Source organism: Molossus molossus, unplaced genomic scaffold, assembly GCF_014108415.1.
Source record: "Molossus molossus isolate mMolMol1 unplaced genomic scaffold, mMolMol1.p scaffold_m16_p_11, whole genome shotgun sequence".
Lineage (NCBI taxonomy): Eukaryota > Metazoa > Chordata > Mammalia > Chiroptera > Molossidae > Molossus > Molossus molossus.
In genome coordinates this window covers 9,613,608-9,624,631 of record NW_023425346.1, presented here as the reverse complement: position 1 = coordinate 9,624,631, position 11,024 = coordinate 9,613,608, and the positions used below count along the sequence as shown (strand labels likewise).

The following is an 11,024-nucleotide window of genomic DNA, read 5'->3' as shown; positions in this document are numbered from 1 at the left end:
CCCTGCTAGTGAGAGGGATTTTTTTTTTTTTATCCTCACCCGAGGAATTTTTCCACTTTTTGTTCAGATAGAGCGGGAGGGAGAGAGAGGAAGAGAGAGAGAAACATCGACGTGAAAGGGACACATCGAGTGGCTGCCACCCGCACGACCCACCAGGGCCGGGGACAAACTGCAACCGAGGCACGAGCCCTTCGCGGGAACCGAACCGGGTCTCAGGACCGCAGGCCGACGCTCCAACCGCTGAGCCAATCCGGCCAGGGCTGAGAGATTTTATTTTATTTTTTTATGTCTTCTTTATGCGTTGTATCTCGAGTCTAGAACACAGCCTGGCCCATGGTAGGCACTTCTACAAATTGTCTGTAGGCAGAGAACGGATGAAAAGGTCCCCTTGTCACAGAGGACCTCCCTGAAACACTATGTTAAATACGAATCTCCTCCTACCCGGTCTTCATGATACTCATTAGCATGTCGAATGTATACGTTTACAGTCTTTCCCTACTAGAGTGAAGGCGCCTTCATCTGCTGAATGAACTGATTTCTTGAACGAACGAACGAACCGAGCAGCACCGGGAGCCGCCTTGGTGGCGGGACTAATTGAGGGTAGCTGCGGGCCGGCAATCCCTCCGAGGAGGCGGCGAGGCTGGGTTTCCGCCGCGCCTCGTTAAACCAGCCGCGGTGCCCGCCCCCCCAGCTCTGGCTCGACGTCGGGAAGGCCGGGCATCGCCCCTTTAAGCCGAGTCTCGCCCAGCCCGGCAATTTCCGGGGCGGGGTCACTGCCCATTTAGGAGCGGTGCGTCCCGCCCCGCCTCCGAGGGCGGAGCTGAGGGGGACTTTAAGGGGCGGGTCGGCGGGCAGCCGGGGTCCTCCGGGGGATTAGCGCAGTGTGGGCTCGCGCCTCAGGCCGCCATTTCTTGGCATCTCCCGAGGGTCGCCCCTACCTCAGCCTCGCTCGGTCGCCGCTGCGCCGTCGTCCCAGCCCAGGTAAGCGCGAGGCCCGGCGGCCCCGCCGCCCTGCCCGTGCCCGGCTGGCTGCACGCCTGCTCCCCTCAGCGCCGGACCGTCCTCGCTCGCGCCGGGGCTCTGCGCTCGCGCCGGGCGCCGCGGCCTCGCCCCGGGACCCTGGTGGCTCGGAGCTTCCCCGCCCAGCCGGCAAAACATTAAACCCGCCGAGAGGGGAGGGGCGGCGGCGGCCAATGGGGCAGGGCCGCCGAGTTTCGGGCGACACCGCGCCGCGCGGCTAGAGCGGGGCGCCCGGGGCGCAGCCGGTTTCTGTCGCCGGGACCGCCTGGCTGGAGCCTCCGGAGTCGCGGGCGCGGGGTGGCGGGCGCGGGCGGGGGGCGCGGCGCCCTGCACCTGCGGTCGGCGCTTAGCCTCCTAGCTGGCGGCGGATGCGGCAGGTCAGGGGAGAAACACACCTGGAGTTTGTCACGGTTTATGACAAAACCCGAGCACACTTTGGGAGCTGATCTGCGTTCGACTAAAACTTCGGCGCTGGAAGAGGCAGAGGCAGGTGTGCGCCCGGGAGGCGGGGTCTCGGGCCCTCCCCGCCCCCACCCCGCGTTGGGCGTGGTAACGCGTTCTCTGGCGTGTAAACAGGGGTTGTATTTGTCACTGTCTTTATGGTGACCGAATCTCATGAATTCTACTCAAGAGCAAGAGAACCAACTCTTTTAAACCGTTTGACAACATTTTACCTTAATATCAGAACTATTTTTTTTAAGAATTAGGGAAACAATGACCCATTACTCGTTGGCTAGCATGGCTAACACGCTGTTGAACCCGACCTAACACAGTAGATTATTTGTGCATGTAAACTGGTTTGCAGGGTTTTACTGTCTTTCTTTTCTTTTTGTCCTCACCCAAGGATATTTTTCCATTCATGTTTTTAGATAGGGTGAAGGTGGGGGGAGAAAGGGAAATACATGGACTGGTTGCCTCCCACAGAACCCCTACCGGGCCGGGCGTTGAACCTGGAACCCAGACAGTGCTCCTGATCAGGAACCCAGCCCGACTCTCCGGGTTGAGGGCCGATGCTGCAACCGCTGAGCCAGACTGGTAGGGCGTAGTGTCTCTGTAGGTAAACTTCATTAGAACACGAGCTGTACAGTATAACTTGTGTTGAATTGTTCTCTTACAAATGAAAAGTTCGCTCACAGTCTCCTACAGGAAAGTATTTCGGGATTACTGGGACAAGAGAGACTAATATCTTTATGGCACTTAAGATATATCGGTAGAGTGCTTTATTAAAAAGCAATTGCTGCCCTGGCCGGTTTGGCTCAGCGGTAGAGCGTCGGCCTGCGGTCCAGAGAGACCTGGGTTCGGTTCCGCTAAGGGCATGTACCTCGGTTGCAGTTTGTCCCCGGCCCTGGTTGGTTGTGCAGATGGCAGCCATTCGGTGTGTCCCTTTCACTTCGATGTTTCTCTCTCTTCCTCCTCACTCTATCTGAACAAAATATGGAAAAATGTCCTCAGGTGAGGATAAAAAGGAAAAGCAATTGCTTACCACAGATTGTGGCCACCAGTCATTTATGAAAATATATAATTTCATGACAAACTTTTGAGTTTTAGATATGTATATAAAAAGACTAATTTAGGTAGTACAAAGGTAATTTTTATTTTTATTTTATCTTTTAATTAATTAATCATTTTATTACAGATGACCCTCCTTTTCCCCCCAGCAATTTATGATTGTAAAGGAAACCCTTCTTGGTAGTTTACTGCTGAAAAATTAGACACAACAGATTAAACACTAGTATTTTTTTAAAAAAACAACCACCACCTACCATCCAAAAATTCCACTGTATCATTTGTGTCAGACAAGTTCTTAAGTGCTTAGTATGCATATTGTTGTGTTAGCCAGGTCATCCTGTGAATGAGTCAGGATGGGTCCCTGTCCTTGCGTCTTTGGTGAAGTACCCAGTAAAAGAAGTAATTGGACAATTGAATGTTTAATTATAGTTTCTTTAAGGGTTACAAAGAAAAGGTTGAGGGTACTAAAAGGAGCACCTAATTTAGACTCAGGAGTCAGGAATGTTTTTCTGAGGAAAAGACATTTCAACCAGAAACCTGAAATTAGCCATGTGAAGTAGGAGAGGGTGGGGGAGTGTGATACAGATGGAAAAAGAGCATTCCTGAAAGATGGAACAGATAAGGAGAAAAAAAGACCCTGGGACTGAGCAGAAGGGGTACTAGAGCTGAACCAGCAGCTGGCAGTGGCCTGCCAGGAGGGATCAGCTAGGTGTTGAACCTGGACCAGGGAGCAAGTACATTAAAATTTTTTAAGCAGGAATCAGATTTATGGTTGCAAACAATTCACTGCTGCAGCATGAAGAATGTAAGTGGGAGGTGGGGGATGGGAAAGGAGTGAATATGGGAAAACTTTTTTTAACAATAAAAATTTAAAAACTCTTTTGATTTGCTCATATATTCCTATAGAAGATTTTAACTACCACCACATGATTCTCTCCAGAGATAACCTCACTTACCAGTTTGCATGTCCTTCTAGTCTTGTGTGTATTTGATGTAAATAAATAATGTTTGTATTCCACCTCAGTGTGGGATAAAACTGTATTCGTTTTTCTCTTGATTTCATTTTTCAATTATAAATTGTATTTGTACCTAAGATCTACTGTCTTTTAAGAACAGCTATGTTATATGCCATAGTATGTACCATAATTTAACTTGCATATTGATGAACATATTTAAAGTTTTCTTAAGTTAAATATACCCTGAAAAATACCAGTTTCTACAACTTGAAGCATGTGTGGGACTCTTTCTTTAGGATATCCTACCAGAAATAGAATTGCTGAGTGAAGGGTATGCACAAAATCTTGTTAGCGTTGTCAAATCCTCCTCACAGGGAATAGTGGGGGACAGTGTATTTTTCCCATATCCTTTTCAACATTGGCTATCTTTAGTCTCTTAAATGACAGATAATATCTTATTTTTTAAATTTGGACTTTCTTGGTTAATGTTGAGGTTAAACATTTTTTAAATGAATATTTTCATTGCCTATCACCTTGTAAACTTTGTTTCTTCATATCTTACCCATTTGTTTTTCTGTTGGGTTGTTTATCTTAATGATTTGTGATAGTTTTCAATTAAACTGCATGTTAATCCTTCAGAAATATTTTCTGCAGAAAAAAATTTAAAAGCCCTTCATCTTAATACACTATTTGTTTCCTTTTAGTATTAATTTCTTTCACTTTAAATCTTTAGTTCATCTGAAATTTATTTTCATGTAAGTTGCTTTCATATTTTTGTAAAAAAGGACTTATTTGTGGAATTGGGTTTTATAGTTCAAAATACATAGTTATTAAAATTCTAAATCTGGAAGAAGCTGGTTAATTCTGTATAAGGGGTTTATTTTCAAGGTGTAGGATAAGTGAAAGTCAGAAAACTTGTCTTATAATTCATTTGCTTTCTAGGAACCTCAAAGTTGTAGTGCATTTTGAACATTTTTTTCCTTAAAAATTTTTTTTGATATGGAGAATTCAACATATACAGAAGAGTATAATAAACCCCATGTGCCCCTTATTTAGCTTCAACAGTTTTTGGCCAGTAATCTGGCTAATTTGTTTCATCTCTATCCCTACTTAACTCTCTTCCTTGTATTATTTTAATGCAAATACTAGACATCACATAATTTCTTCTATAAATATGTCAGTTTGTATCTTTTTTTTAATATATATTTTTTATTGATTTTAGAGAGAGGAGGAAGGAAGAGGGAGATAGAGATAGAAACATGTATGAGGAACTTTGGCGGCCTCCTGCATGCCCCCCACTGGGGATTGGGCCCATAACCTGGGCATGTGCCCTGACTGGGAATTGAACCAGTGACCTCTTGGTGCATGGGTCGATGCTCAACCACTGAGCTACACCGGCCGGGCTCAGTGTGTATCATGAAGAGATAAGGACTCTTAATCATTTAGGTTATTCTAAGAAAATTTATAAAGTTGTGTTTTTATCCAGTGGGAAAATGGAACAAGACATATCAGTGCAGTTGTTTCATATTAAATGATCTACTAAACAGTGGTGTTTGTGGCATAAAGTCACAGAAAATGTATCCATATCTTTTTCATATTTTTTCTGATGAGAGTATAACTTTGAAATAACATTTTCAGTAATTAAAAATTTAATACGTGAACCTGAATCAAAGCATTGTGTTTAAGTAATATCTGCTGTGTATAGTATTCTCATTAACATTAAAGAGGACACATTTTTAGAGGTTTACAAAAAAGGTAAACAGATCTTTAATACTATTATTTTATGTAAAATAAAAGTGGCAGTAATTCTTGGTTATCGTAAACTATCCAGTCAGTGTTCAAATGTGTGTTCAAATGTATGTGTGTAAAATTTATATCCTTTGAAAGTTCAAATGACAACTGTCATGATTTTGCCAGTTTACATAATTATATTGGAGTATACATACTTGTAAAAGGAGGATGTAATCCTCAATTTATAGCTATTGAATTATTTTTAATATGTTGGTGTTATGTTATTATTTTAGGTTTTATATTTGTCATGTTTACAAATGCATCTAGTTTAAAGTATCAACTTGTTAGGCAAGATTTTAATTATATATATGTATAACAACAAACGTGTCTTAAATATTTTCTTTTGAAATAAATTTAGACTTATGTAGAAGTTAAAACTATAGCACAGGGGTCCCATATACCTTTCACCTAGCTTTCCCCAATGATAACATCGGACAACTTAAAAAAAAGTTTATTTGAATTAGGATCATTTGTTGTTCTTGATGATGAAATGTGGCTAGTTATTCAAAGTAGGAATTATTTCCTCAAGTAGCTTACAGTAAAGGAGACAGGTATGCAAATGGATAATTAAAATCTAATTAGTGGCCCTGGCTGGTTTGGCTCAGCAGTTAGAACATCGGCCCCCGGACCGGGGAGTCGCAGGTTCGATTCCAGTCAAGGGCATGTACCTCAATTGTGGTTCGGTCCCAGCCCTGATTGGGGTCATGCAGGAGGCAACCAGTTGATGTGTCTCTCTCACATTAATGTTTTTCTCTCTCCCTGTCCCCTCTCCCTTCCTCCCTTTCTCCCCTCCCTCCCCCCCCCCCACTCTGTCTGAAGATGAATGGAAAAATATTCTCCGTGAGGATTAAAAAAATTAATTAGTGAAGCAGTAAATGTTTTCAGCGTTCAAAACTAACTGTTTCTCTGGGGAGATATGTATGGAGTTGTTGAGTTAATGGGAATAAGGAGCGATTCTCTGACAGAAATTTGGAATAACAAGTAATGACCTTTCACAGGCACCTGAAATGAGACTGGATAGCAAAGTACAAAGGGAGCAGTGCCTAAAAAAAACACCAGGAGAGACAGAGACTAGAGCCAGATGTTATGTATTAAACACTTTGTAAACTTGAAAGCTATCTTAAATTTTAGTTATTTCTTTGGAATCTAAGCAGATGAAGTACAAATGACAATTACCATGACTTTTCTAGCTTACCTAATTATGTAGGAATATCCATACATGTAATATGTGTACAATAACTTTAATTTATAGACACTTATTTTTTAATGCAATAGTATTTATTTAAAGTTAGCTTTTATTTTTATCAAGTTTACAAATGTATCTAGTTGAAAGAGTCATCTTTTTTTAAAAAATTTTTTTTCTTTATTGATTTTAGAGGGAGGGAGAGGGAAAGAGAGATAGAAACATTGATGAGAGAGAACATCAATTGGCCACCTCCTGCATGCCCCCCACCAGGGATCTGGCCCACAACCTGGGCATATGCCCTGACTGGAAACTGAACTGGTGACCTCTTGGTGCATGGGTTGACGCTCAACCACTGGGCCACACCAGCCAGGCTGAAAGAGTAAGGGGAAGGCTTCTTTAGAAAATCAGCACTCTCCTGAATTCACTCCCTCCTCAAGGCAACCACTGTCACTTTTTAAAAAAAAATGTGTTTTTATTGATGTTAGAGAGGAAGGGGGAGAGAGAGAGAGAGAGAGAGAGAGAGAGAGAGAGAGAAAGAGAGAAATATCTATGACAGGGAAACATCAGCATTGTTTGGCTGCTTCCTGCATGCCCGCTAATGGGGATTGAGTGCCCTGACCGGGAATGGAATGGAATCTTCGACCTCTTGGTGTATGGGTCAAAGCTCAGCCACTGAGCCACACCAGCCAGGCTCACATGTTAAATAACGTGTTGTTTTTGCTACTTCTTGATTTTTAGTTTTAAGAATTATCTGTTGAATTCCTACTAGTTAAGATGAGGAATTAGCTCTCTGTCCAAACCTACCTCTATTATTCCTTTCACTCAATTATAGTTACAGTTTGGTCAACATTTAATATTTATAGTATTATGACTAAACTATTAGCTGAGTCATGTAGTGTGTACTGTGATTACTTTCCCTTTTCTGCACAATATTTTTAAATTAATTTATTTTTGTTACCTTTTTCTTGTTTTCTCTGGAATGAAAAATTGTTTTGTTTGTTGGCTTAGTTTTATGTATTTATTATTCTCAAACTCTTAGTTTTGTAAATTCAACATTAGGTTAGCAAGGTAGTTTTTATGTTATTTCCATTTTATGTGTGCTATATTTTTTAAATTACAAATACCCAATTTAACTATTTTGATTAACCTTAATGTTCTTTTTTTTTTTTTAATCCTCACCCGAGGATATTTTTCCATTTTTTTGTACAGATAGAGTGGGAGGGAGAGAGAGGAAGGGAGAGAGAGAGAGAGAAACATCTACGTGAAGGGACACATCGAGTGGCTGCCACCCGCACGACCAACCAGGGCCGGGGACAAACTGCAACCGAAGTATGTGCCCTTAGCGGGAACCGAACCCAGGTCTCTCCGGACCGCAGGCCGACGCTCTAACCGCTGAGCCAAATTGGCCAGGGCAACCTTAATGTTCTGAATAGAGATAAGGAACACAGTAATATTGATTTGATATTATAAATAATTGTTTTTAATAAGTAGCAGTTTAAAATCTGTAATTGTAGAATATTTGCTAAAACATTTGAAATAAATTTGTATTTTAGTTGAAATAGGTGATTTTTAAAAAGTTTTTATTATGAAAGCTAAGAAGATAAATGGAGCTTCTTAGTATTTATATCATCAAGGGATACCATAGTGTCCTAATATTTATGGGGATATGGCTGTTGTACATATAATCTATTGATCCTAAAGACCTGATGAACTTCATAAATGTTTGCCCTCTCCTACCAGATCAGCTCCTTATAAAATAGTCCACTGTGTTTAGAAATGCTGTAAGCCATAGTTCTATTTTATATAAAGTCTTAAAAAACTTTGAATTGGCCTAGCTGATGTGGCCCAGTGTAATGAGCATTGTTCCAAGTGGTCACTGATTTGATTCCTGGTCAGGGTACATGCCTGGGTTGGGGGCTCTGCCCCCACTAGGGGGCATACAGGAGGCAGCTGATTAATGTTCTTTCCTCAGTGTTTCTCTCTCTCTCTCCCTCTCCCTTCCTCTCTCTCTAAAAAAAAAAACAAACAATAAATATATTAAAAGAAACAACAAACTTTGAATTGAAGTAGCCAGTTTTAATTTTTTTTTTTTTAATTTGCTTGACCAGGAGCCCTTCTATTTATTAAAAAAATTTTTTTGTCTTTATTGACTTTTAGAGAGAGAGAAGGAGAGAGAGAGGGAGAGAGAAACATTGATGAAAGAGAACATCTATCGGCCACCTCCTGCATGCCCCCGCACTGGGGATTGGGCCCACAACCCAGGCATGGGCCCTGACCAGGAATCGAACCAGTGACCTCCTGGTGCATGGGTCAACACTCAGCCATTTAGCCACACTGGCTGGGCAATGAGGAGCCCTTTTAAATAACACCATTTTTCTAACTGCGTTCAGGAGTCTTCTGATATCTTTTTCTCTCCCATTCTGTAGTGACAAAAATGCTGAGATTCTTCCGTAGAACACTTGGGCGTCGGTCAATGCGTAAACATGCTGAGAAGGAACGACTTCGAGAAGCTCAACGAGCTCCCACACACATTCCTGCAGCTGGAGATTCTAAGTCTATCATCACATGTCGGGTGTCCCTTCTGGATGGTACTGATGTTAGTGTGGACTTGCCGGTACGTAGGTCTCCCTGACCTGCAAATTCTGTGTGAGATCATATTCTTCATTTGAGCTTTCTCCTTGATAACTTCCTGGAGAAATAGGTAATAAGGGTTAGTATGGATCAGGCACTATAACATACAAGTACAGGTATTAGGCAACTTTAGGAACCTGGCATGAAACTATTTCTCTGCAATTAGTGGCTGTTGCCTAAGCATTTAAATGATATGGCAGTTATTGGTGTGAGTCATTTGTGTGTGTGCGTTTTTTAAAAAAAATTATTATTTTTAATTGATTTTATAGAGAGAGGAAGGGAGAGGGAGAGAGAGATAGAAACATTGATGAGAGAGAACATCAATTGGCTGCCTCCTGCCTGCCCTCCCCTGGGGATTGGGCCCCACAACCTGGGTATGTGCCCTGATCAAGTTTCGAACCAGCGACCTCTTGGTGCATGGGTCGATGCTCAGCCACTGAGCCACACCAGCTGGGCTTTTGTGTGTGTTCTTTACAGTGGCAATACATAGTGTACTCTAGTGGATTTCTCACAACACTTGTCAAGCAATTATTAAAACAGTGAGAATCTCTGGAAACCAGAATGATACTTATATGTACACTGTAAGATGTTTATTTCTCTATACTTTTCTTTAGTTTTCAAAACATTCCTCACCTTCCTCAAAACAAATATTTCCTCCACAGTTTATTTGGTATGCTTGCAGAAATTTTAATGAAATGAAGTGAGAAAAAGGACTTTCTTTATATTCGTCAGCTTTGATTGCCTATCTCTTTGCTCCTGAAGTCTTTTGCCAGGGAGGTTTTTCATACACTGTGATTTTTATTTCCAGACAGGGTGTTGTAATTATATACAAATTTTGTGTGGATTTTTTTAGTTATGAATAATCCTAGCTCACAGTATGAAACAGTCCAATATACTTGAAAGGGGTTAACTCTTACTGCTTACAGGCAGTTTTTTGTTTGTTTGTTTTTGGTACGTGCCCATAGTGGGAACCGAACCTGGGACTCTCTGGTCTGCAGGCCGACGCTCCAACCACTGAGCTAAACTGGCCAGGGCTACAGGCAGTTTTTTACTAATGCCAAATCTCTTTCTCCTGTCTTTGTTCTGCATTAGAAGATTTATATAACTAAGCTATAAAATGTGTGATTTGATGAGAGCATCACTGGATGTTTCACAATGTCTTCCCTCCCCACAGACTCTTTAGTACACACTCATTTATCCAAAATACAATGAAAAAAAAAAGTCTTTTTGTAAGGGTAATAGCTTGGTTGCTGCAATAATACATTAATTGAATAAGCTCTGGAAATCCATAAACTGAGAGTGAGAGATTAAGGAATTGGATAGTTTGTTTAAATGAATTTTGTGATTATTGAATAACTTAGAATGTACTAAGTATGTACCTTATACATTTTTAAAATAATGGAATATAAAATTAAAGACACAGGATTTCTTAAAGTGTTTTAAAATCATTGTTGTAAATATTATCTTTTCACATTACCCTGGACATTTTTAGGGTTTTTTATTTTAGAAGAATTTAAGGCATTTACATTTTCTTTCTGTAAGGGCTTGACGGTTTGTCAGACATTCCAATATGTGATACTTTGTGAGGATAGTTTTCATATTCATTTCTTATTTAATATAAGTATCTTAAGATTTTTGTGTACTATTCTATTAAAATATCATTAGATATGTGGTGAAAAGCTTTAGATTGCTGTGTAAGAGACTGGAAAGAAGTTTCTTATTACCTAATGTTTGAAGTATGAAGTCACAGGGTTGTTAATGGAGAGGCTGATACTAGGAAAGTAGAATTTGTAGGACCTTTTAAAAAAGGCAGTGTATTGTGGAGGAGAAACAGCACTAGGTTTTAAAGTAGTGGAACAAATGGCTAGTGACTGGTATAGAATGGTTTCCTATGCTTGGTATGCTCAGGAGCATGTATGTGATGCTTGGCC

The 11,024-nt window shown here is 41.2% G+C and overlaps 1 protein-coding gene across 8 annotated transcripts in view; it reads left to right on the top strand.

Moving 5' to 3' along the window:
* Nucleotides 1-875: 875 nt before the first annotated feature.
* EPB41L5 (erythrocyte membrane protein band 4.1 like 5) overlaps nt 876-11,024 on the top strand; it is a 149,997-nt gene continuing 139,848 nt past the window's right edge. For 3 of the 8 annotated variants that reach the window (XM_036254375.1, XM_036254374.1, XM_036254372.1), the window contains exons 1-2: nt 876-981; nt 8,889-9,076. In XM_036254375.1, coding sequence (XP_036110268.1) covers nt 8,946-9,076 — 131 coding nt within the window. In that variant the 5' untranslated portion in view covers nt 876-981; nt 8,889-8,945. The remainder of the gene's footprint in view (nt 982-8,888; nt 9,077-11,024) is intronic. The other 5 variants (XM_036254378.1, XM_036254377.1, XM_036254380.1 and 2 more) reach the window with 3 other exon arrangements.